The sequence below is a fragment of the Archocentrus centrarchus genome, chromosome 11 (genome assembly GCF_007364275.1).
Source record: "Archocentrus centrarchus isolate MPI-CPG fArcCen1 chromosome 11, fArcCen1, whole genome shotgun sequence".
In the NCBI taxonomy this organism is placed as follows: domain Eukaryota; kingdom Metazoa; phylum Chordata; class Actinopteri; order Cichliformes; family Cichlidae; genus Archocentrus; species Archocentrus centrarchus.
Window position 1 is genome coordinate 21,153,062 of NC_044356.1, and position 27,707 is coordinate 21,180,768.

The window sequence follows — 27,707 nt, forward strand, 5'->3', positions numbered from 1 at the left end:
TTTCTCAGAATGTACCAAACTGCCTTTTTAGCCATTCCTAATAATGCAGCTGTCTCTGTGATTATCATTAAAAATTCTATGGAAGCATATTTACAGAACTTCATCATGTAATGGAGCAAACTCAGCTCGTCAAGTTTTAGTTTTGCATAGGAATGTATTGTTTTGAAGTCGTGAATACAGGAGACTAAAAAAATTTAGATCAAACTTAAAAAATTGATTCAAACAATTTTTTTTTATTTTCACTTGGCTCCAAGGTCTTCCATAGTTTATGTTTTCTTCTGTTTAATGCCACACCTCATTAAAAAAAAAAAAAAAACATCAGTATTTTTTTGGGAAACACAATTTACAGCATAAATTTTCCTTAAGAAAACTCCAGAAATATTACAGACAGACAAATAGATGTAGCATGTAGCATTTGTGGAGACTTGGAGCCAGAAAGCATCTTTCACACATTGTGTCTGGAGAGCTGTGAGGTTTTCACAGCATTATTAACCTGAAATCTGTTTTTAATGGAAATCTAGCTCATCGGTTTGGTGGAGCGTTTGAATCAGGGACACTGTAGTCAGACAGCTGCAGACAGACTTAGAAAGGCTGACAGGAGAACTTGAAAGGAGAGTCAATATTCAGCGAAGCTTGGAAACCACACAGTCATTTATAAAGTATGTCTTACTATTCACCTGACATGACCCTTCTGCTTTTACTGTTGTAGCACCAGACTGGTCTCAGAAGAGGAAAAAGTGGAGGAATGTTTTATAACCTGCTACATTTGGAATTCGGAGAGATGTAGCATCTCTGTGAAGCTACAACTATTTTGCCCAAGCATTCAAGGCCAAAACCAAAGCTCTGAGACCGTGTTTGGTATTCATGGGTCACTTCTTGATATGTTGTCAGGTACAAATAGAAGAAGGATGAGATCTGACCTGAAAACAAATTTTGAAAATGTTTTACCTGATGCAGTCTGATGTCTCATGCATAATGTCACAAGGGATGAGTGGTTTTATTGCACAATCGCCGAACAGCTCCCAGAGTAACATATGCCGGTTGACCTTTCCAAAAGGCCAATTGCTCTATCAAAACTATGGCATTATGATGTCAAACATGGCACAAGAGTACAATATTTTTAAAGGAACTCTCAGATATTTGGTGGATTATTCACTTTCTTGCCAGAAGTTAACTGCTATGATTGATACCACTCTTAAATAAAAATATGATACTCACAGTCAGACATGTGAGCTTTGTTTCCTCTAAAGCAATTAATTACTTACTAATTAAAGTGGTCCTATTATGTTTTCCCTATTTTGTGTTACAATGTTGGATGCTCATATCAAACATAGGTGAAATGTCCAGTAATTAAGTGAGTGTATATATGCAAACCAAAAGCTCAGATGAATCCAAAAATAGAAATATGCAGCTGGAAATAAACATATAGCAAACAACACAGAACTACCTTTTTACCACTACCTGCATATGTATTGCACAGGCATGTATATGGTGCTAATCTCCTCACACTGGCTAAACTGCAAACATGTAAATAAATGCCAGCCCTTACCTCGCCATTGAAAAAGCAGAATATGGTTGACACCAGCAAACCCTGAAACAAAGATGAAGAAAAAACAAAGCAGGGAATAATTTAGCATTTGTTTTTTATATCTCCAAATCACGACAATAATAACAGAAAGAAACATCCAGCAGAACTAGACTCAGACAGTGCAGCCATCTGCCCAAACGGATGGAGGAAAGAAGAGCTTCGACAGATGATGAACATCGCTACCATACTTGCATTATTTAAGTATAGGATATGACTTTATAGCAGTGAGAGAAAGAAAACAAAACAGTATTTGGGGAACAACAGAATCTAACTAGAAGTAAAATAACAGTAAGGCTGCAGCTGAATGCTTCTTCTTTTTTAAAGGGAGTCACATCAATGGATAATAAAGATCACATGGCAGAAAACTGTTTTTAAGGGTTTAAAAGTTCAGTCATGCAAATTTAAAAATTAACATTCTGAGCCTGGAGGGTCCAAGGGTACCAACAAATCTCAACACCTGTCTCAGTTTTGCACTCGCACTAAGTTTTCAGTCTAAAGTGAAGCTGTTATTAACTATATTTATTACAGTGATGTAATTACTTTTTTCTAGATTATTATGATTTAAGCTGGAGGTGCAAAACGCGTGACTCCACAGGGGCCGTGAAGCTGCACCAGCCTGCTTTTTCAAGTCATTGTTGAATTACTATGAACTGAGTTCCTACCTGGCTATTTAATGAGAATTTTGATTAAAGTCTTAGCCGCAGCTCGGTGCCCACCTGGTAGTGCATGAGTATGTGCATGATGTACTCGTAGACCTCACCAGCCAGCCGGTTCTCTGGCCTCCAGGGAATGATGACAAACTGTATTCCCAGCAGAGGAACCAGGATCAGGGTGGCTCTCACTGCCTTCATGTACATGTTGGACTCTGCCCGGTGCGTATCTCGCAACTTGGTAACCAACACTCTAATAATATTTAGCAGGAAGAAGAGGTTGACCTAAAGGAAAAAAAAAAAAATCAGAAATAAAAGAAAAGCAATCTTTTAAGAACCAACACTAATATGAAAGTGTAAAAAGCAAATAATAAAAATGATATTTGTCGTGTTTTTCTGTGCAGAAACAGTGGATTAGCAGACTTACAAGAAGTGCTGCCACTATCGGGCCATGGATCGCATACAGCAGATGGGTCTCCACACTCATCCAACAGCTACAGAAGGAAAAACATATCAGTCAGTGCTGTATGCTTCCCAAAATACACATGTGCGCACACACACACACACACACACACCCACGCACACACACACAAGCACATTCGGAAACACGCGTGTCTGCACACTCTCACTCCACCGCACACAGCCGAGCACAAATGTAAACATCTTCTGTTTATTTGCTGAAGTTTCTGGAACATTACTCACTTGTCGTCAAAATACTTTTTCCTTGCCACGGCGTGGATGGATACAGGCACTAGAGGAAAACCTTGGAGAGGAGAAGATGGGAGCCATATGAGGTCTTGAGTGAATTTTGTGAAATTCATTTGTCATTAATGCAACTGTGAAAGCATGGTTAGCTTTGTTTGCTGGTCTAATGAGACTGTATGGTTTCTTGGAAAGGTAGACATCCTTATTCCTGTAAGCTCCCCTATAATATCTTTATTGTTGCACCCCTGACAACAACCCTACCACATGGTTAATTTTCTGTTACAAGTCTCTCAAATTTGACATTCTGTCTATAAACACCCACTAGAGGCTCGGCGCAGATTTTTACTTTTCTTCTGGATATAAACACAAAAATCCATGTAGAGTCCATTTTCAATGAGGTCCTGCACTTGTGTTGGCCACTGACTGACGAACTGGCCTCCCTCCATCCACATGCTCACACACACACACACACACACACACACACACGCACACACACACACACACACACACACACACACACACACACACACACACACACACACACACACACACGGCAAAGACTCTCCCCTTAAGGTCATCCTAAGACTTTTAATGATGACCATCCATTTGGTTCCATTGCCTGCTTTTTGCTTTTTGTTTTTTTTGACAGACTGTTCACATTATTCCTGTTTTGCACAGTGTGGGAAAACATGACGGGAGCAGCACTAAGCGACAGGAGGGCCAATAAAGCTGTCAGCATGTCCACAATGAAATACAGACAAGGATCAGGTATGAGGGTATATTACTACCTTTGTTCAAAACCATCATTTCTTGCTCTCACATTCAGATATTACAATGCAAACTCTGCCCTCTGATCAAACACACCCAGCTCATGAGCATATTTGCACTGCGCTTGCTCAGATCTATGATATCCTGCTGCTTGCACAGATTTCCTGTGATCCAACCTTATCCACCTCCTTGCATGAACGGTGCTTATTTGTGGGACTTCCGCTTCCCAGTCACTACCTCTGCTTAGTTTTTTTTTTTCTATTAAATATAATAATCTGATGCCTAAAACAGCAAGCCCGTGATTCGATCCTCTTAACTTCCTCTGCATGTCGTCAGTTTTCTTTTTATTATATTAGCGGTCTTGGACATTTAAAGGTAAAGGTTCATTTAGCATTTTGAGAGGTGTCTTGGATGCATTCTACAAAAGGCTACTATAGTGAGTTCTTCCAAAACATATGGTGCATGCATGTATTTCAAATCATGACCATACAAAAGGGAGGCACATATTTCAAAATTATGACAGGAGCGGATGGACCTTGTTAAAGAGAGAATATCTGGTCCTGAGGGACTCTCAGAATTAAAGCACATGTACTCATATGGGGGAAAGGAAAATGCCATTGGTCAACGCCACATCTATGACTAGAAAGGGCAGCAGATATAAGTAGGGAATGTGGGACTAAAGAGCAGGGGAATGGCATATGGTGTCTCCTTTGTGAAATTCCCCACCTAACCATAAGGTTATCAGCTCATATTTAAAGATGCATGAGCAGACCTGGAAGTCCAAGAGCATGTGAGCAGAAGCAACTCTGGTGCATGGACGGAAACATGCGCAAGCGTTTGAGTTCAGACTTTTTAAGAAAAGTGGAGCCAATCTCCTAGTGAACAAAGATGATAAAACTGAGTGCAGAGCAATATCTGACCAGGAAAACTAGAAATGATGCTCTCAAATCGAGGGACCACACCCTCGAAGAAAGAGTAATATAATATAATATAATATAACCTGATAACATTTTGGTCACAAGTGAATTCCTACATCATGCCCGGTGTTGCCGTTGTTTCTCTCGGATTTTTCAAGCTGTGACGGAGTCCACTGAGAAGATTCATTTTTAGCACATATAGCTATAGAATACAATATACTGTACACGAAGCAAAAAACAGGAAATTGAACAAATGACTCACCCCAGCCCAGGAGGTAGTACCAGTGCAGATGCTGCTCCTCTGCAAACACAGCCACCACGATGAGTGTGTGCAGGTAGATGCCTTCACAGAGCATCCAGAAGTAATTACAGCCTAACATGTACATGTGAAAGAACTGCAGCACCTTACAACCAACCTGCAGGGAGAACAAAATCAGTTATTCTTTTTTTTTTTTTGCTTTGCACTCATAGTTTGTTTTTTGTTTTTTTTTTGTAAATATGATGATTCAGTTGAAACAGTCATGACATCATCTCAGCAGGAGACTTAAAAAAGATTTAATGGGATGTTTCAGCACTCGTGGCACAAAATCATTAGCCAGTATTATTCTTTTTCATACTGAGAGGATGTTTATTCATTTACCCCCTTCGGAGGTGAGCTAAGTTGGAACTCATGATTTTTCTTCGTATTTGGAGCACTTTTTGATTGTGTTTGTCTCTCTTAGCACAAAGCAGTGGGATCAAAGCCACACTCTGCATTAGTGGCTTATACTGTAAAGAAACATGCAGTTTTCTATTTATGCATCCACCACAGTGCGACAATATGTCTCATTATTTTTTCAGTTCCTTTAACTGACACATTATGATCAGGGATGATGGCTTGATGACATATTGCTATTGCGTCAGTCTAAAAAAGCAAAAACAAAAAAAGAAACATTCTACTAATGCAATAATTATCAAGAACATTTGGTGAAGTACCATTAGTTATTCTTCCTTCAATAAATGCCAGACAGTCATCAATAAATCTGATTATGCTGAGAATCTACTCAAAAAAAAAAAAAAAAATCTCACAAACTTTTCTCCTAGAATAAGTAAATAACTTCCACAACATTTTTCAGTGCTGAGTCTCTCAGGAGATTCGTTAAGGAAACATGTTTTTGGACATGATTTGATGGGAATCTCTGCCAGTCATGTCAGCTTTTATGGCTTTTTCCCAATTGTCCCAGCACAGATTGCTTCTGCTTCCCTTGCACCCAAGTTTGGATTATGTGGTTCTGCCAAAAGTCAGAATGGCACCAATCATGCATTCACCCAGAGGGTAATGGGTAATTTCACAAATTGTAACAACTAATGCAATATTTAAGTGCTTCTCTACAGTCTAAGATACTATTTTGAAAGACTATTGTACATCTATCCATTTTTTCCCACCTATCTAATTCTGGGTTGTGCAGGGGGTGGGGCTCCTATAAAAGTCTATGGGAGATAGAGGTTTATACAGTCTGTCTTGACCTCTATTAACGCTTTCCTGGTGAGCTTATTCGCTCAGTGATTTCGGATCACATGGCACAAAGTCCATTTTGCAACTCTTCGTCATACTATGTTTCTAAAAGCAGGGTTATCAGTGGTATGCTCACTGACTAACAACTTGCGACTAACAGGTCGTTAGCCAGTGAGCAAGCAGTTTCACAGTCAGACCCATCCCTCATCGTCACATCTTGGTTTTGGCAGAGGTGAAAATGCTAATCTCAGACTTCAGCAACCAATGAATGATGTCACAGTATCTACAGCCACCTTTTCTATTGTCTATGAGCTAAATATGCATGTATTATCCAGTACTGCAAAACACACACAACAAATTTTTAATAAAAAGCTGCTTTTCACAGTTTTAATAATGATGTTTTCAGCTGATTCAAATTATATCTTTATTGAACTGTTGTTGCAGATGGTTTCAAGTTAAGCAGCCAGGCAAATAATAGGCGTCTCACAGGGATCATTATTAGGGCCCTCATTTTTTACATGAATAAGGTTTTTTTTTTTTGCTCAGCTGCAATGTTTATGATACGGTATTTCCAGCAATCAATCCCCTTTCAAGAGCTGCTTTTCAGACAGAATAGACAGATTATTAACACTAAGCAATTGTTACAGTGCAAGTGAGACAGCAGATAGCAGTCCTACAAATATCATGTTGAAAACCATGCTCTAAAAAAAAAAAAAAGTCATTGAGTTCCAAAATAGAAACGGAGCTTGTTTTGCCTCCAACAACAAACACTACACAAACCACTGAAAACTATCTACACACGATTGCTATGCTCTTCGGGCCGCTTGCTGAAGTGCTGCTTGATCTATTGCTCATTATAGCTATCACACTCACCTCTGCAAATAATATTAAAAGGTTGGTTGGTTATCATTTACATCAGCACAGCTATGTTTTCATTATGCTATCATATCCTGAAATCCATGAAAGATTTGTATGGAAAGCCTAGACAGAGGAATTCCTTCCTATGAATATATATTTATTTTAATATTCACATTGGGGTTTCTGGTTTGTAGTCCTGTGGTGAAAGAGCATGTGTGCAGCCGCAGTATAATTCAGAGATGCTGGCATTGCTATCTGCTGCTCTCAGAGGTCCTCTTAGCTCAAAACACACAACAGTTGTTCGTTTTGAAAACTCTCAGCCATATTTTTCTCTCTTCTTTTCATACGTTTCCCTTTCCACTTGAGGAAACTTCACTATAGCAGGCAGGGGCTGCTGTCTGTGAGCCACATAGTTCTCACTTATTCAGGACTGCAACTAACCAAAGTTTTGTCTTAAGTTACTAACAATGTTCTGGTTAACAAATCAAGCTGCTATAGATCATGTACATGTTTGTCATGTTTTCAGCCTCCTCCTTGGTTTGACATAAGCTTTGAGGATTCACTCCCACATAATGCTGGCAGGCCCAAACCAGACTCTATTAACACACCAGAGAGAGACAACAAAGAACAAATCTCTACTGCAATCCCCCATTCCTAAATCACCAGCACTGAAAACATGCTCATAAGTTTCACTTTGGCACCGTTATATTTCAAAATGTTTCCTCGCAGACGTGCATGAATATCCCAACCAGAGGCTCTTGTGCGTTTTTTTCTCTGCTCCCTCTCGAGACCCAAGGCCGCGGTAACTAATTTTATTTTGACATGCCGCAGCAAGTTAGCACAACTTGACCGTACTACATCAGAAAGTAACAGATTCAACACAAACCTTTTGACAAATGCTGACAAGGGGAGATTTGAATGCGAGCCACCGCACAAATACAGGCTTGCTCACGTTGATTATGATGGCTGTCATTTCTGTCTGCATCTTGGATACGTTCGACTTAGTCTGAGCCAGACAGATTCATTGAGCACGGGGAAAGGAGCGGCAGCAGGACTTAGAAACAAACTGAAACCCAGCTGAAGCCTCTGCTGTGTCCTTGATGTTTCCAGAGCTTTGTCAGGCAAGCGATACTCCAGCTGAAAGCAGGATATGGCTGATGTGATTGTGCGCAATGTGAGCCAAACGCTACAATCCTATCTGCCGTTTTTTGTTGTTGTTTTTTTTTGCTGTGTGGCACTTTAGTCATTTGAACGTATTACACATTGCAAGGATGGGTGTTTATTTTTATAGTCTTTTGTAAGTTTTTATTGAGCAATATGCTGTCAGTATTTATTCACTTGGAGAGGCTGGATGTGTTTGATTTTATGTGGGCCAGCAGTCAAACAAAAATATGTTTTTGAAGTTAGTGAAATTCTGTAATAACAGCCCATAAGAGGCAGCAAGCAGCAGGTTAACAAGCTTTAGTTATTTTGATTTCCATGCGTAACATACAAATTCATGCTCAATCCAGATAGCAAGGCATTCCCCCAAGACAGATTTATTACCTCTACCTGAGCTGACCTCAGGGTTTCAAAGAATTCACAAAAGGCAAAACATTAAACTGTATAAAAAGAGAGAAAAGAAACTGTATGTTGACACTGTAACAATTCCAAGAGGTTGCAGAGTGGGATAAATTGCCGCATAGTTTAAAGTCTGCTTTAGGAAATGTTAATATCAAAAAACAGAACATCTTCATTTAGATTTACATTTCCTCACTTTGCAGTTAATTTTTAAAAATGCCACTACAATATCTACATTTTTATTTGGTTTTGCATAAATTATTTATAACTAACACACCTCACCCAAGTGAGCAACACTGCTAGGAATTTAGGAACATTGCTATATCATTCTATTCAGTAGCTAATTGTCTATTTTTGGTATAGAATTAGCTATTGTTAGGATCTTAACATGATAAAATAAAGACAGCACAGTTGATGTTAAACCTAGGAACCCAGAACTGGCATTGTGAGTATTTTAGTATGCTGGCTTTAGCACATAGCTGCTTCCAGGAACTTTAGATGTCCTAATTCACAAGAATCAGTTTATTTAACAGTACTTAACACTCACTGAACTGAGGCCTGTCCAAAGAATATTGAATGTGAATATTCTGAATGAGCGACTGCTTACAGGAACTAAAAATGTTTTCCTTGAGTTTGAGCCACTCGCTGTGACTCAGGGCTCATGTTCACAGTGTAGTGCATTCACACTGTATATAAATGATTTGCCATCGCAGTCCTTACGTCACAGATTAGTTAATGGAATTTCATATTTAAGCCTTGAGCTTGAGCATGTGGCTGTTGCCATCATGGAGATTTCAGAATCAGAAACTAGAGGTAGATGTTAGATGATAGATGTTAGATTCAACTCATTGTCACTGTGCACACAAGGCACACAATGAAATGATCGTTCCAGATCACTCATCCAGAGACGAGCATCTGCGGTCATGCAGCCAGAGACAGAAACTGAGGGACTCCCTTATAGTAGCAGCTTATAAACTAAGGTAGGTCCACCATAAAGCATAACCTGCTTTATCATTCTTTTTTTTTCTCTAATGGGACCGTAATTTACAAACTGAACACCATGCTGACTTAAATAAGACTTGAAAATAGTTTTATTGCAGTCATAAATCAAGTAAGCAACAGGGGGCAGTTTCCCACAAACTTCTACACAGCCAGAGGAGTCGCTGCCTTGAAAAATAATACAGGATTTTTTTTCTTCCCTCTTCAGATTGAAAGGTGTTCATGTGGCTTTGTGTAGCTTTGAAATTGTAACTATACAAGAAATAAGGTTACTGGTTGGGCCATTGATTCATTGCACCAACTTTTAGTCACACACTCCTAGAGACTGGTTGGCAACCTCTTGTCTCTAACCAGCTGTTAAGTGGTTGCCTGCCATCGCCTGATAAAATTAGTCTCAAAGATGATGCTGCAACAAAAACCTCCTTGTGATTGCTTTGGCTACTAGCAGATTGCCACGATTACCTATAGTTTGCACAGAAGACACTGTTTTGTCTGCAAACACTTGCCATTTACTCTCTGAGTTGTAGTAAAATTTGAATAAGTACAAGATAATTATTTGCCTTCAAAGTAAGAGTTGTGCCTCACCGATGCAACCAACACATTTCAAAAGGCACAACTTTTATTTTGAAGGTGAACAGTTTTTGTTTCTGATTTGCATTTGCACTTTACATTTTCACTACCATTTAGTGAGTATTTTGAGAGTATTTGCAGACAAGTGTCTTCCATGCAAACTACTGGCAATTGCAGGACCCTGGTAGTTCTAGTTTAATGTTTGTCTTGTTTTGTTTTAGTTAAACTAAAACTAGAAATTAGAGTTTAAGACAATATAGACAGTGAAATCTACGGTAATCTATGGTTGTCCTGGTGGCAAACATGTAAGAGAGCATCTACTCACCGGATTTCTGGCCACCACTTCAGGATTGTTGACCACAGCAATGAGGTGGATGAGGGTAAGGGCAGAATTGAGCACAAAGGAACAGAAGAGGTTCTTGTGGAGGGTGATCCTCTGGCAGCTCAGACTCCTGTGTGCCATGATTAATTGAAATGCCAGGACATTGTGTGATAATACTATTCACGAATGTGGATTAAAACCTCTTCTGACACAGAAAACACATCAAAGACAAGAGCTCGCTGCAACCGATGACAGGCACGGGAAAAAACTTACTCAAATGACTGGCAGTTTAATGAGCTGGTCAAATATTCTTTAAAGTATCAAATAATTATCTTTTATCTTTTATTGATTTTTTTGTGGATGTCAAAGAAAATAATCCTAGGATCAATGAGCTGGATTGTCTCTAAATGGCCTGAACAAGCTAGAAGTGCTGTTAAATAATGCATAATGGATCCCAAGGGTGCATTCACATTAGCTTGACTGGCCACTCAGGATTAATAGCGTAATAAAATGCATCACAGGCAAAGAAAAAACAACTATTAGGATCAAAGTCATTCATATCAGTATTATTATTATTGCTGTTGATGGTTAATTTTTTTTCTTGACAGCAATCGAACAGACTAGAGTTCAGAGCTGAATGGAGCCCTGTAGCAAATTGATTTTTACAGACTGTACCATCCATTAAATACCCATTTTATAGTTAAATAAGTTATATCCATACATGGTCAATTTTATCGTTGATGACTCACAAATCCCCCTGAGACCAATGAAAACACCAACAGCACTAAATTTCCTCAAAAATAGCCTACAGCAGCACATTTCCACAGCAGCCATGTAAAAGTGCTCTTAGTTTTTTTTGTTTTTGTTTTTTTTTCTCCAGTTCCTGACAGAAAAGGAAATGCAGGACTTTATGAAGACTTATATCAATGTCAATTTTGTTTATATAGCACACTTCATTACACATAAACTCAATGTGCTTAAAATAAAAGATAAAAGCATAAAAGACTAAAATGGGATCTCAAAACACAAGCAATGGCAGGTTTTTTTTCAGCTGTCACTGGTCAGAATTTCCAACAGCCCCCTTTTTTCCACAGAAAACTGCAGTATCTTTATCTGGGAATCTTGACAGTGTTGATCTGGAGTTGTAAAATAACAGACAGCAACTCTATAGCAATACATACCACTGTTAGCTTTACATCTGGATCTTATAATGCAAAATTCAATAATTTAAGTGTTTTGGCAGTGAATATGCTAAGAAAAAAAAAGGGAAAAGAGGGTCTAAGCCAAACACCTTGTTACTTTATTTAAATCTTAATTTGTTAGGACTTTAATCTTGATGAACCATGACTGGCCACCGAATTGCTTTGCAGCTGAGTTAAGAGTTCGAGTCTCGGCAGGTCACTGGGTTCTGTGATTATGCACCTGCCCCAAACTCGGCCTCTAGATTTATGACTGTGTATAAAACTTTGCTGCACAATGACGGTCTCTTACAAGATCTGTTCTGGATAACAGCTGTGTTTAGGAGGTCAGCAGACTTCAGCGCATCAGAATTTATGACTGCAACAATCGCCAACCACGGGGCCAACAAAGCAGCGTTTCTAAATATTGTTATAGAACGTAAAAAAGCTTTTTTTTTCTTCTTTCTGCCTCAGTTACTCCATATTCAGGCTGTCTGCTTCGGTTAAATGAAAAGCATTAGTTCTGTTAAAATAATGTTGATTAAGTTCCTTTGTTCCCAGAGAAACTTAGAGTTAAAGATTCAGCAACTATTCATTTCCATATTACAGATTTATTCACTGAATATTCCATCTCCTTTCCCTTAATGTGCTTTGTTGTTCTGAACTCTTATCTAATTGAATTTCAACAGAAGTGTATCTCTTAACTTTGCGTTCTTCCCCTTTGGGACTAAGCAGTACGTATGGATGAATATCCGTAATGAGTAATGAACTCAGATGTAAAGCACCAACACATTCAATGATCATCACAGCTATTCTGTTTAGAGCTTTTAATTATGCAGGAAAAAAATGAAGAAACTTGACACTTATTCTACAAATAACATTTATGGCTCAGTCGCACTAGTGTGAAAAATTGGACGGCAACCTCCTGGGGAAAAATCGCTGGTTGCCCGGTGATTGCACTGAATTTTTTTTCCTGCCAGAAACAGGTCACCAGTAGTTCCAGTGACCAATTGGTTGCTCAGGGGTTGACCGTGCAACACCCCCAGCCTCTGGGCAACCACTTTCGATTACATACTGTAGGGACTGTCAGGATCACCAGGTCACCTGGTGGAAGGCAACCTGTCTCCAGACAGTCGCAATCCGACTAAGACTCAGTGCAATCCCTCTCAGACAGATTGTCGGGGGTTTACGGTACAAATAAATTCCGCCTGATTTATAAACACAGACAGACTGCCAACATGTTGTAATGAATCTGAGTCAGTCTGTGTGATGTTTGTCTGTTTGCAATTGGATGCTCAACTCATCTGGTTGCCAATTGGTTGTATTCTGATTATATTCCTATCTAAAAGCAAGGTTGCTGAGCCGTTATGTCATTTTGCAGTTAAATCACCATCCTGTAGCAACTATGTCTAAATAGCTGTCTCTGTATTTGAGGTAGAATTTCTAAATTTCTGTTTCAAACCTAGGAGGTTCTGAATTTAAGTAGTTAATGTGAATTTCTGTGTAATGTGAATATCTGTTCATGTAGATGGCAACAGATTCACAATGTTTGCCAGTTTATCACAGTTTATCACCATATTATCCCAAAATAGATTGCATATAACTGCCAATGCTATTCAATCGCAAGCTGCTAACAGACTGACTGTGTCTTATTGCTGTTTTGATGCACCAAATTTGCTTTGAAGATGGAAACTGACTGCGAGTGGCTGTGGACCTGCTCCCCATCTTGGAAGCAATCATTTCAAAAATTCACTGTATGCACTGTATACAGTCACAATAATTTTGGTTGTGCCGCGTCTCCAGCCACAGATTCCCATAGTTAGGGTTAGGGGTAAATAAAAGATAAAGTTTCTGATTGATAGTTTGCATTAATTTGTGACAGAAAATCATCATTTCTATTCCAGTCACATTTTGCTGACTCCAGATAATGCACTGACATGAGTTGTGCTAATAATGGGTGCCTGTCAGATCGTGTCAGGCACTTGGGATGGTGATTCATTAAGGATGACACTACCAGCTCTTAATCATCGTTACATCATCAAATCAGTAACTGCAACTACAGCTACCTTCTCACAATGTTACAATCTTACATGTAGGACAGGAACAGCACACTGAATTGTTTACCTGAAGTAGAAGAAGATGGCCAGAGAGATGAGCAGGGAGGCTATGGATAAAGCATGGCCCACGATAGCCATGTAAAACAGGATGTAGGCTGACTGTACAAACAAAAACACAAACAAGATAGAGATCATCTGTATTATTAGAAAAACAAACAAAAAAAGAACATGTTGTATAAAAGCTAACTTTCAGCTCAGTGCATTTGGCAGTTTTCACTTTTGGGACACAATGTTCAATATGAAACGTTCTGTTCTGCATGCTGGGTTTTTCCATATGCATGCATGTTCACAGTCTTGAGCACAATTTCCAATACTGAAATATTCAATGATGACTTTATTTTGTTTTGAATAAACAGGCAAACACAAATAAACCCAAGATTTAAAACATCAACAATGAACCGCTCTTCCTATTTGATGTATGGTCTTTTATTTATTTATTTTAATTGCCCAAGCGGTATAAAAATAACAAAATTTGGATTAAAAAAAATAATCAAACCAAACTGTGGAAATCAAACCACAGAAAAAAAAAAGAAAACAAACAAAAAAAAATCAGCTGGCAAGTGGTTACTGGAGGTTGTTCGCTGTTGCTAAGGAAAACTTGTCCCAAAGAGGTATATGGAACTACACCCAAAAAAATCCCCTCGCAATTGCTTACGTGTTTGCTAATAAATTGGCATCTTCCATATGTGCAACCTCAGCAATAATAATTGCTAGAGCTCAAAGCAATTGCAAGGAGGTTTTTGAGGCAGGACCCTTTTTGTGAATGATTTCACACAGCAACCTCCAGGAACCACTTGCCATCAGGTCAGGGGATCCCTAATGACCAAATCTGAGCCGGCACAATAGACTTCTCTTAGAAGTCAGAAATTAATAAAGCAAAATGTTCAACCACTAAAACAAAATTTTCTGTTCAGTAATGCAAGTAAATAACTCTAATTTGGCATCTCAATTAAAAAAAAAAAAAAATGTGCTGTAGTATTTCAACTTTTTTGTAACACAGGAAATTTGAATATTCATGAATAACAGCAATAATTCAATTCAAGAAGAATCAAGAATCAGACATACAATGAAATTATATATAATCATATTTTAGCTTTAAAAATACAACTTCAGTTAAAGCACAACTCAAACTCTGACGCTAATATTGCTGATGCACCTTCAAATGTTTTTAGTACATGTATTAATGGTACTACTGATTTGTGTCCACATCTCTTTTGTAAAGATAGTAGATAAAATGTAATGTTAGAATTTGTTAAAACAGGTTAAAAAGAAAAAAAAAAAAAGCTGTGAATGTTTTTTTAGAAGAAGTACTACAATTGAAACATGCAGTAATAAAATCCCACTATGACTAGTTACATATATATTAAATATATAAAGTAGCATATATTGCTGATAAGTAAGAATATAGTAGGTAAGTAACCACACAAATGACAGATAATGATAGTCACACTATTAGCTGTTTATGGAAAAACTGAATGGAAACTAGAATAGCCAAAATATACATGAATAAACAAAAAATAGTAATAACAACAAAATAAAACTGCTTTTTGGAAGAAGGGAGATTATGAATGCTCAGGATCAGCAAACCCAAAGAGTACAGATCCAAATTCAAATCGAGATGCTGCACAATTTTGCAATGGATACCACAACAGCAATGCTTTGGCTTGTAAAAGAGGTACAATCACTTCTAATTAAACCAATTCAAAATATTTTACTGAAGATGAAACAGTCCCTTTGGGTGTTTCTGACCTCCCCTTTTCAGTGGGAGTTCTGTGATGCTTCACCTTGTAGCCGTGGGCTGTTGGCAATAAGAAGGTTATTAATATGTGATGTGTTCTCGTAACACTATTAGTAGGGAGCCTCCTTGTGACTGTGTAGCCTGTGGCACAGGCTATTGGGAAGCATTTATTGGAAGCAAGTTTCCAATAAATGCAAACTCTGTTTGTCTAGACAAACAAAACCTACTTTATCTGGACTTCCCCCCATGAGATAAGACCATTAAAAATACAAATTCTACCTGTAAGCACGTAATAATGTAATTTTAAGCCTTCCTGTCTGTCATGTAAACAAATGCATCAAACGCATGGGTGATCTAAAATGTCAGATATGTTATTTTAGATCCGTATCACAGCAGTATAGGAGAGTTATGAATCTTGGCATTGCAGAGTCCCTGGCACAAAGGAAACAATTATGCTGACCCATCACACTGCAGCCACCGTGCAGTAGATTTATGGTAGCTGAATAGTTTATCTTAAATAAATTACCTTCAGCTTGGCATTGGTGTTTTCGTTGCAGAGTGTGTAGTTGGACCAAGTCCTGTTGGTATCCGGGTGGCGAAACCACTGCCCATCCTCTCCACAATACTTAGTTGCTTTTTCTGAAAGTGTCAGTCATGACATAAGTTAATCACTTCAAAATCAAAAGAACTTTAAAAGAGCTACATGTTTCAGTCTCACCGCTTACCTGTAGGGTCGAAGTCATGAAAATAATTAGGACAGTTTTGGAAAGTATAAGTTCCTGCTGGAGTATCATCCCAGCACAGCCAACCGTCCCAGTTGCGACTGCAATACAAACCTGTAACATTGATAGCATGTGATAAGAGTTAAACATTCACAGAGGAGTAGAGAACCCCTTATTTCATTTCATTTGATATTATTGTTACCTGATTTGTTATAAGGTGGATCTCGATTCATTTTCTCGAAGCACTTGTACTGGTTGTCGAGGATTTTTTTCCTCACAATTTCCTGCTGCTCTCGATTGACCGTGGGACTGACTGTGGCCTCATTGGCAGCTTCGACCTCTGTCTCCCTGGAAAACTGGGCGGCTGTCTTGATTTTAGTGAAGTTTTTGTTCACAAATACACATACAGAGTCATGTTCAGTTAAACTAAACAATGTTCAAGGAGACATACAGCATGGCATATTTATGCATTATTGTTACATTACCTTTAACCTGTCTTTAGTGTTGACAGCACAAAGAGTATAGTTGGTCCATGTCTTGTTGCTCTCTGGATGGCGAAACCACTGCCCATCTTCTCCGCAGTATCGAGATGCCTTTACTATAAAAATTGCTCATATGATAAATATATCACTGTAGACAGTACAACAGTCTTATTGGGCTCTTTCTTTCCAAATATAACAAAAGATCAGAGAAGGTTTGCAGGAAAGCGACAAATCTTTAAACAGTCTTGAATATTATTACTCACCAGAGGGGTCGAGATCAGAAAAATAATCAGGGCAGTTCTGAAAGACAGTTGTTCCTGCCAGAGTGTCATCCCAGCACAGCCAGCCATCCCAGTCACGGTTGCAGTGCAGTCCTGCAGGACCCAACAAACCCACAAAACATGACAGCAAAAGTAAGTAGGTCTCAAGTTCGTATGGAAACTTATAATTTCAGGGAAATCTTACTGATTTACACTCCCTGGTAAAAAAAAAAAAAAGGAAAAACATTAGACCATCATTAGGTTTGATGCATTTACTTTTGCAGCTTTTTTTCTAAACTTGTGCAATGTTACATTTATTTCAATTCAACAAACATTCACCCCAAGACGCTTTATATTGTAAGACCCTACAATAATACAGAGAAAACCCCCAACAATCAAAATCCTCCCTATGAGCAAGCACTTGGTGACAGTGGGAAAAACTCCCTTTTCCTTCCCAAGAACTTGTATTGATGATGGGAGAGTCGGAATGCCACGTACAGTCTTCTCTAGCACATCCCAAAGATTTTCTGTGGGGTTAAGGACTGAGTTCTGTAGTGGCGAGTGCACACTGACAACTATTTCTCATGCTCCTTGAACCACTCTTTCACGGTTTGAGCCCGCTGAATCCAAGCATTGTCGTCTTGGAATATGTTCGTGCCATCAGGTGTATATCAAGGTGGTCAGCTAAACTTTGTACAGCTGAAGCAACCCCAGATCATAACACTGCCCCCACAGGCTTGTACGGTAGGCATTGGGCATGAGGGGTGCATCTTCTCAGCCACTTCTCTTCTTATCCTACTCGCCCTTCACTCTGGAACAGGATAAATCTGGACTCATCAAACCACACTGACTTTTCTGTTGCTCCAGGGGCAAATCTTTATGCTCCCTAAGAAAATGAAGCTTTTTTTTTAACCAATTACCCTCACTGATAAATTATTTTCTTAAAGCTACACAACTGTTCAATCCCAGTAATTTGAATTCTCTTCTCATTGTACATGTGGAAATGATCTTACTTTCACTATTAAACACAAGCTCTGCTGTTGATTTTTTTTTTTTTTATAATTCAATGTCATGTTTAAGTAACGTACGGTGACTTCACAACATTTAAGTTTTTTCCGACTACATTTCTTCCTCAAAGATAATGGTTCACCACGAGCCTTCCAGGTTTTAATGATGTGTTGGACAGTTGCTAATCCAGTTTGAGTAGTTTCAGCAATCTCCTCAGTTGTTTTCTTTGCTTGTAGGTCAGTAATCTGACAACTGAAAAAGAGTAATATCTTTTTCACAACCACGGGATACATCTTCCAGTGTGGCTGTGTGGCTGAACCTATTCGCTGCATCCGTTAGGGTTAAATGACCTACTGACAATGGCAATTTTATTTATATAGCACATTTCATTGCGCTTAACAGAGAAGATAAAAACATGAAAATCTGTGTAGGTTTACAATGCCTTAAGGCAGCGAGAATAGCTAAATAAAACAAAACAAAACGACAACATGTATTAAGTGTAAACCTGTGTGAAAATAAAGGTTTTGAGTCTGTTTTTTTTAATGTATGCACAGATGCAACTGATCTCATGTCCACAGGCAGCTTGTTCCAAAGAACAGGACCACAGCAACTGAAAGCACCCTCAGCACATTTAGATCTAATAATCCTGGGAACAGTTAAAAGATCTGCACATGATGATCTGAGAGGTCTCACTGGGTTGAAGCTGAAGTCGTCTTGCTGATGATTTAGATAATGGACCGATTTCTCAAAGTCAGTTTGAGATAGGAATCTAATAACCGTAGATATATATTTTTAAGAGATAGAAAGCAGTTCTGATGACCTTATTGATGTGATTATCAAAACTGAGATCACTGTCCAAAATCATGCCAAAGTTCCTGACTTACTCGCTGTGTTTCAGAGACAGGGATGATAAATATGAACAACAAATATTTCTGTCATGTTTCTGTTCAGTTCTAAAAGGTTTTGAGCAGCTGATGTCATCAATGCAGCTCATTAGATTGTAAACAGGGGTTAGATAAAGTACAACTGTTTGTCATTTGCATAAGAATGGTAGGATATATTATGATTCAACCAAGTGGGAGCATGTAAAGTCTAAAGTAGAATGGACCGTGGACAGACCCGTGAGGAACCCCTGATTGAATTTTTATTTGTGCAGATCTGTCATTAATGACTTTAACGAAAGCTGATTCTGTGCTATGATTGGTTCTGAACCCTGACTGGTACTTATCATAAAGACTGTGAGAAAAAAGGTAATCATTCAGTGGCTTGTATTTTTTCCAAATATTTTTCTGAGGAATGAAAGATTAAGATAATGGATAATAAGTTATTTTTCTTGGTTTACTGGTGAGATTGAAATTCTCACCAGTAAAGCTAGAAAAATTATTCACCAGTTAAAGCCTTGCACCTCTTTACTCGACCCCATCCCTACCAAACTATGCAAATCTGTATTTCGTTGTTTTACAAATCATTTCATAAATATTATCAACAGCTCTCTACAGTCTGACATTTTCCCCTGTTTCTTTCATATGTGCTGCAATCACACCGGACATTGAGCTTGTGATGGCAATTTGATCAGAATGTGAGGAGGACCGCGTACATTAATAGTTTTGACAGGTGCAATATATTTGAGAAATTGCATCAGATAAATTGTCCATCATTTCGTCACATGATAACAGTACTGGTAATGCACACTTTGAAAAGTCACTAATGAATGTATCGGCCGTGCTGGCATTGACGCATATTGATAGATTGGTTGGTATTTGTTTTGATGGATGAATAATCAACATCTGAAAAAATGCAATAATGATCAGAGACAGCAACATCTAGAGCCTTTGTGACTGTGACATCGAGGCTGCCGGAAGAAATTTGATCAAGCATGTGACCTTTCGTGTGTGTGGGCCCAGTCGCATGCTGTTTAAAATCAAAACATTCTTAATAAACCGATGAACTGTTTGGTGTCAGAGTTTTTGCTCTTGTTAGAATGAATATTAAAATCACCTGAAAAAAATAATGTGGTCTAATTTTGTTGTATTTTTGGGGCACAGTTCACCAATTTCTTCCAGGAAGCCATGTCTCAGTCTCAGCAGGAGAATTAAATATTAAACTTAAACATTCAAAAGTCAGATAACTGTGAAATGATAAAGATTTACAATTAAAACTTTTTTTATGTATAACAGCGATCCCACCACCCCTCCTGTTTATGTGGGTGCAATGTTCAAACTACAATTAGTCATCTCTGTGTTACCACTATTTTTAAGCCAGGTTTCAGTAAGAAGCATAAAGTCCAGTTTATTGCTAGTAATGATGTAATTAATAATGTCTTTTTTGCTAATGAGCAGATATTTAAAAGTGCAAATTTTAAATTGCAGGGAGTGACAGAGGGATCAGTGGATCGAGACAGGGTGGGTTTAATGTGTACAAGAGCAGAAGGTCTTTGAGGTCTCCTTACTGGCTTACTGGTGGTAACTGTTCTGTTGTTATTACTTTAATGTGAGAAAGTAGTTTGGGAAAGTTATATAGTGATGTATTAGTAATTGTAGACTGTGATGAGTCCAAATGATCAAAGATACTTGGATTTATGTTATAAGATGAAGAACTCTCACTATGGGAATTTATAATGTTTACACAGAGTCCTGTCTCCACATGAGGTGCAGTTGGAGTAAGTACAGATGGATTAGGGCTGGCATTAGGACCCAGATGACATCAGTAGTAGTGGGTCTGGTCAGTCTGGATGGATTGTGATGAACTGATTTCACCTGCTGCAGTGGGAGCACCTGAGTGGAACATACCATGTTTGAGGAAAGAAGTTTTGTTCTGGGTTCATTTGGATGTATGCCATCTCCTCTGAATAACTGACTGCATTCCCAGAACAGATTGAAATTGTCAGTGAAGGAGACGTTGTGGCTGATGAAAGCCAGGCGTGCAGTGACAGTAACTTGCTGAATCGCCCAACACTACGGCTGCAGGTGGGCACTGAACCAAAACATATTAATCACTGCAGAAATTATCCAATGGAAGGCTCTTATCCAATTGCTCAGTGTAGTGTAAGCATGCAATTTTTTGCCAGGCAGTGTATGGTAAAACTAAACAGCACTGTATGGGTGCTGTGGAGAAAACAGAATCACTTTACCTGCTTTTTTAAATGGTGGGTCTTGTTTTATTTTGAGGAGACATTCGTATTCATTCTCAAGCAGCTTCATTTTCTATGAGGGGAAAAAAAATGGAAATTTCAGCTTTATACAGTACTGTACTTACAAGCTGAGGACATTGTACAAAGCCCTGCACAATAAACACAGATCAAACTGTTTATTTCACTGTGCATATGTTACCCTCTGCCTTTTCTCATGGGTGACTGCACAGAGCGTATAGTTGGTCCAAGTCCTGTTGCTGTCTGGATGATGAAACCACTGGCCATCTGCTCCACAGTACTTAGTTGCTTTTTCTGTAAAGAATAATTAAGAATAATTAATTAAGTGGAATTTTGTTTTACCATCCATCCATCCATCCATCCATCCATCCATCCATTTTCATCTGCTCATCCAATTCAGGGTTGCAGGAAGGCTGGAGCCTATCCCAGCCATCATAGGGCAAAAAGCATGGTAGACTCTGGACAGACTGGTGGTCTATCACAGACAACCATTCACATTCACACCTACAGTCAATTTAGAATTGCCATTTAACCTAAAACCACACATATATGCACTGTGGGAGGAAGTCAGAGTACCCGGAAAAAAACCCACACAGGCATGAGGAAAACATGCAAACTCCACACAAACTCCACACAGAAAGGCCCCACACTTACTACTTGTGTCTTACTTACTTATCTTACAAATTCACCCTTAGAAGGTAACAAGTTATTGGATGAGCAAATCCTTGTATACTTCTCTGCTCACCTGTGGGGTCAAAGTCACCAAAATAATCAGGGCAGTTTTGGGAGGCGTACGTGTCTGCTGGAGTGTCATCCCAGCACAATGATCCATCCCAGTTACGACTGCAATATGGGCCTACAGCACCACCAAAAAAAAAATTTAAAAAAAAGAAAAAATTAGAGGCCTACTGTCAATAAGTCAATAATGTAGATGTTGATAAATAAGATATATTGACCTGATTTTTTATAAGGTGGATCATTCTTCATTTTCTCTTGGCATTTCTTTTCATTTTCAAAGATAATTTTCTCTGTGCTAACCCCCGGAGCCTCCGTGGTTGGCTCTACTGCAGCGTCGCTTTGAAAATCAGGGATTTCCTACTCGGAACAAAAATGATTAGATCGCTGCATATAGAAACTGATGCAAGCTTTGTCTTGTTCAATTATTGTTTTCAGAGAAAACAGCCAATAAACAATTACCTCTAATTTGTCCTTTAAAGTTTGCTGACAGGTAGAGCCGGTCTGGATCCAATTACCTGATTCATCACAATATTTGGTTATTTTTTCTGTAGAAAAAAAAAAAAAGAAAAATATTCACTGGCAGAGCTACAACAGCATAATCCATCAATAATTTTCCTAAAAGCCCCATATACTGTATTAAATCGTTTACAGGCACAGTCTACTGCTCCTGTTTGTTTAGTAGAGAGTTCAGTAGAGATTCTTTGTATTCTTTGGCTGCGCCTTTCAGTGTTTTTCAGCAGTAGTATGTTGGCATAGTCCAAACACATAAATCTCAACCTGAATCTCACCATTACAAAACAACTGTGATTAATTTAGCTCAACAAATATCACCAAAAATATAAAAAATATCACATAGAAAAGTCCACATTTGGAATAATTCTATAGCCAATTATTATATGTCAGGTTTCAAACCACATGTAGTGGAGATAAAGGGCCGGGCCTATCAGCGAGATCATTTTGTTCCTGACAACAACAACTGTAGTCCGACTGCCTTGTCCTCTCTGGCAGCTCATTAACTGTTCAGCAACCACTTCCAACTGTGTGTTTCCCCAAAGGCCTCGTATCAGCAGCATGAGCTTTCAAGGAGCCGTGAGGGTGCCCTTAACACCACAAGCATTTTGGGAAGATCTTTTATGACCCGTCTCTTACAAATCACATTATCCCTCCCTATCCATCTGTCAGACTCAATCATCGCTATGTATTTTTGTAATTCCTCTTTTTAAATTTTTTTTATTCTCTTTTTGTTCTCCTACATGCTCCTCATTCATCTCTCTGTCCTCTCCCTCACCTCTCCTCTCTTCATCCTATTGCATCTCTTAAATCAGACATGACTTGAGTCTGGAGTTCTTCAACTAGACATTATTGAACCTTGTATTACTCACAATGTAAAAACTGCACATACTTTGGAAACTATTTATGCTGCACTCCAAACATCAGTTGTACTTATATAATCACAGTCATTCAATATAAATAAATCTCTGTTTCCATTCTGTCTGACTCAAAGAGTACAACAGGGTAGTGATTTACTTTGCATCCAGTGTATTCATCTGTTGTATTAATCACTTGTAAATATCTTTTTCTGTAGCATTTCATACAGAAGCAACCACGCAACTATGCAGCCATCTAAGTAGTTCTGCAAGGTTATGTTTGAGACACGCTTGAGTTTGTGTTGCCTGCTGATGTGGAATTAAAATGTTAGCACAGAAAAGCCAGCAGGTCTCAGTTCAGGCTACCTGCTGCTGTAATCTAGTGAGAGATGCGAAAAGCTTTCTTACCGGTTGGGTCGAGTTCAGGATGATGTGGACAATTTTGTGTTACAGATGTCCCAGCTGGTGTCTCATCCCAGCACAACAAACCATCCCACATATAATCACAGAACACCCCTCAAAGAAGGGAAAAGGGGGGAGAGAAGTGTAAGGACTATCACAAGTAACACTTTTTTTTTGTTGCATAAGCACACTGTTTAAAAAATGTAAAATGTCTGTTATTTCATTCATTATCTTCTTATTTTTTGTTTGTTGTTTAGAGGGTTTTTTGGGAGGGCTGTGGGGGGGGGGTTAAATGGTAGATGGCAAAAGGTAAAAGGTAAAATTCAGTGTTTGGTTACAAAAAAACAGGAAAATGTGCAAAAATGGTCAATTTTACTGTAATTTCACAGATTTTTTTCAGTTTCAGTGCAGAAGTCAAAACATAATTTCTCTACTGATGTGATTACATTTCACAGCTTATACACAGAAAAGTCATTTCAGGTCTTGCAAAAGTACTACTATTATCTTTAGCAGAAACACAAACACTATTCTGATCCCATTCAGTGATTTCACATCACTCCACCTGTGATGCTCTCCCACAGTTAATGGATTTGGCCTCAAGAATCTTGAAACTTATTTGGGGCCTCTCACCAGTTGTGTTTTCTTGGCGGTCTTTGTGGGACAACTCGAGACATTTGTATTGACCCTGGCTCAGCGCCTGCACACTTTGTCCCTCTATAATGCTCTGCTGAGGACTGAGCGATGGGGCTGAGATTGAGTCAGTGCCTTCCGCCGTCCTGCACTGTGGAGACAACACGACATTAGAGTTGAGAGGAGGACATGCCCTACACTGACTTGGAAATGTAAATGCAATACACAATGTGGACAGGGAAATGTTATTTGTGGTTTCTGCTTGTGCTTTCTGTGTAAATATTATCTTGAATGGTGATGCGGGCGTCATTATAATATTGCTGAGTTTTATCGCACTTGGATGAAGATGTGCATCCGGTGCATAAAGAATAAAAAAATTGGAAAAATGAGCACGGAAAGTTTTTAAAGCATCTCCAAAGCTTTTCTGATGAGGATTTCATTCTGCTTTGAAATTCTGCTCATGCTCCATTTGTGTAACTCATTAAAATGTTTGGGAGCTCACAAAGGACGTTAAGCAGCTGACTTTCTCCCAATGACTCTTATCTCTGCTCTATTGTTTGTGTTTGGAGGTAACATTAAAACGAAGAAGCCTGCTGTGTGAAATGCTGATTTTGATAATGCTGCTCACTGAAGGATAAAGAGCCCATCTCACTGCGACTTATCTTCCCTCTTTTTTTGGCTGAAAATTAAGCCTCTCGGAGGCTTGTGCGCTCACATTTTCCAAATTCTTTGTGGAATTTTAATGCTTTGCGAGGGAGATTGTGTCCACATATCAGAACTAAAATGCAAACCCACAATCCCATGGTTCCCTGTGGAGGAAATACAAATTCTCGTTAGGCCAAAGTGTCACCCTTACCTGCCCGATAAAGTCTTGGAAAATACAAAATACAGTATAAAAAGTGAGAGAGCTGATGTCCCATGTAGCAGTTTAGCAGCCGTACATATGATGTCACTCCAAGCATTGAAGTAAATGACGTCATACATACGACCACCAGGCCACCACCAATATCAACAGCTGAGCTGAATGAGAACAAAACCCCTTTCATCGCCTACAAAAGTTTTTAGTATTCTTGAATCAACATGATAAAACAACATAGGTATATCAGGTGTAAATATTTGGCAGGAATACCTCAATGTCATGCTTGACACTGAGCAGAAAATGAAAATGAAAACATAAACTTCCGTTCCACAGTGGCACTGAAGAAAACCAAATGATTTACCCAATGACTCTCAAAAAGAAATGAAAATCTGTATGCATTTCAAAACGTTCTTTCACCCAGCTGGTGTTGAAAATAATTTTATTACCACCTTAATTACACCAGCAATCACAATTTGTACAAGTCCCAGTTTAAAGTTTGACTTTTGATTGTAATAACGTAATTGGGCACATCATTAAATGACAGAACACCATGCCTAAATGTGTCACCGCCATATGACACACGATTTGTGTTACGATCTGTGACCGATGATTACAACAGCCCCATTAAGCTAATTGCTGACATTCCTCAAACACTGGAGCTGTGAATATGACGCAAATCTCCAAGCCGCATTAAATATCAGATCCTTGGCGCCAGAAGATTTGAGATCAAGATTAAGATCAAGATCTCTATTAGAGTCTTTCTGCTGTAGGCTAATAAGCTCACTAAATACTTTATATGAGTGGTTATTTGACACATTAATGTCCAATTTGTCCAATGTTATTAAAGTGGGATTATAAACTCATAATCATTGAGCATTTGCCAAAAACGTTTATTTTAAAATACACAGAAGCAGGCCTCTAGTTATTTCCTTTATTGCCTCTTAAAAATTAACAATAAATAATAAAAATAATAATCACCAATATGTTTTATCAAACTAATAAGTTATAATGTTCTTCTGTTGTTCATTTGTTGTTTTTGTTTTTGGTTTTTTTTCAAGATTTTAACAGAAGGCTTACCTGCTGCTGTATTGTACATAGTAAATCTGTAATAAATTTTTCCCCATTAAGGACCACATTTTCTACTCTCCACTGACTTTAAATATTTTTTGCTATACATGTAAATGTCCTCATTCTGGTTAAGATTTTGAGACCGTGTACACGGTGGCACAAGCACATAAAACAACCTGTGATTGCTTTGTTTCTCTATGGCTGCTGGAAGGTTATGTTGCTATAATAACAGTAATAAATGTATTTACACAGCACTTTTCAAAATCCACATTACAATGTATGTTCGTGGCAGTAGCGCAGTGGGTTCGCACTCGCTCAGTGCTGCTGGCGTGTAACATGCAGTAACACATACAGTTACAGGTAGATTCTACCGCTGTAAACCGCCGCAGTTGATTTTAAATCAAACAATCAAGATGCAACTGAAGTGCAGACTTTCAATTCAAGGTTTTACAAAAATATTGTATTAATTGTTTGGGAATTACAACCATTTTTATACATAGTCCCCCCATTTTCAGAGGCTCATTAGTAATTGGACAGCTGACTGAGAAGCAGTTTCATGACAAATTAATCAGATAAAAGATCTAGAGTTGATTTCACATGTTAAACTTGTATTTGATAAATGTTCACTTCAGCTCTCCAAAGTGGTCCAAAGAGAAAGAGGTTATCATTAGGCTGAAAAACCAAGATAACCCAGAAAGATAGCAAAAACCTTTGGAGTGGCCAAATCAACAATCTGGTTCATTCTTATTAAAGAAAATGAATGCTCTGGCCAGCTCAGCAACACCAAAAGTCCTGAAAGACCACAGAACACAACTCAAGTGGACAATCACAAAATGCCATGGTTATGAACAACAGCTTCACAACATCTAGTCAATTCAAGAACACTCGAGGAGGTAGGCATGTCATTGTCAGTCAAAAGATGCCTTCATCAATGTAAATACAGAGAGTTTACAACCAGGTGCAAACCACTGGCAACACGCAAGAAAAAGAAGGCCAGATTAGACTTTGCCAGAAAACACCTTAAAGAACCTGATGATGAACTTGCACCAAAATGATGGGAGGAGAAAAGTATGGAGATGGAAAGGAACAGCTTATGAGCCGAAGCATACCACATCATCTGTCAAACATTGTGGAGGAAATGTTACAGCATGGGTTTGTATGGCTGCCAGTGGAACAGGGGTCACTAGTGTTTTATTGATGATATGACTACTGAGAGGAGTAGCAGGATGAATTGTGAAATGTACAGGGCTGTACTCTGCTCAGATTCAACTAAATGCTGCAAAACTGACTGGACAGCGCTTCACGGTGTAAATGGATAATGACCCAAAGCAAACTTCAAAACCAACTTGAGAGCTTCTCAATGCAAAGAAATGGGATATTCTTCGATGGCCAAGTCAGTCACCTGATCTCAGCCCAGCAGAACATGCTTTTCAGTTACTGGAGACAAAACTGAGGGCAGAGAAACACCTGATCCTCATCTACCATCTCTAGCAGTATATAACCCTTGTTCTCCTCTCCGTTTCTAATGGAGCTACTCAGTGTCATAGAGTAATTTAGG

General features: G+C 38.6%; 1 protein-coding gene across 1 annotated transcript in view; it reads right to left on the reverse strand.

The window, feature by feature from the left end:
* calcr (calcitonin receptor) overlaps positions 1-27,707 on the reverse strand; it is a 57,252-nt gene that overhangs the window by 4,356 nt on the left and 25,189 nt on the right. Inside the window, exons 3-21 of the mRNA XM_030741791.1 lie at positions 24,223-24,373; positions 23,599-23,706; positions 22,283-22,368; positions 22,042-22,180; positions 21,831-21,941; positions 21,267-21,379; positions 21,068-21,140; positions 16,933-17,043; positions 16,673-16,785; positions 16,390-16,555; positions 16,191-16,301; positions 15,992-16,104; positions 13,735-13,826; positions 10,436-10,562; positions 4,891-5,044; positions 2,941-3,001; positions 2,666-2,732; positions 2,305-2,523; positions 1,550-1,591 (exon numbers count right to left, since the gene is read on the reverse strand). Coding sequence (XP_030597651.1) covers positions 1,550-1,591; positions 2,305-2,523; positions 2,666-2,732; positions 2,941-3,001; positions 4,891-5,044; positions 10,436-10,562; positions 13,735-13,826; positions 15,992-16,104; positions 16,191-16,301; positions 16,390-16,555; positions 16,673-16,785; positions 16,933-17,043; positions 21,068-21,140; positions 21,267-21,379; positions 21,831-21,941; positions 22,042-22,180; positions 22,283-22,368; positions 23,599-23,706; positions 24,223-24,373 — 2,157 coding nt within the window. The remainder of the gene's footprint in view (positions 1-1,549; positions 1,592-2,304; positions 2,524-2,665; positions 2,733-2,940; positions 3,002-4,890; positions 5,045-10,435; positions 10,563-13,734; positions 13,827-15,991; positions 16,105-16,190; positions 16,302-16,389; positions 16,556-16,672; positions 16,786-16,932; positions 17,044-21,067; positions 21,141-21,266; positions 21,380-21,830; positions 21,942-22,041; positions 22,181-22,282; positions 22,369-23,598; positions 23,707-24,222; positions 24,374-27,707) is intronic.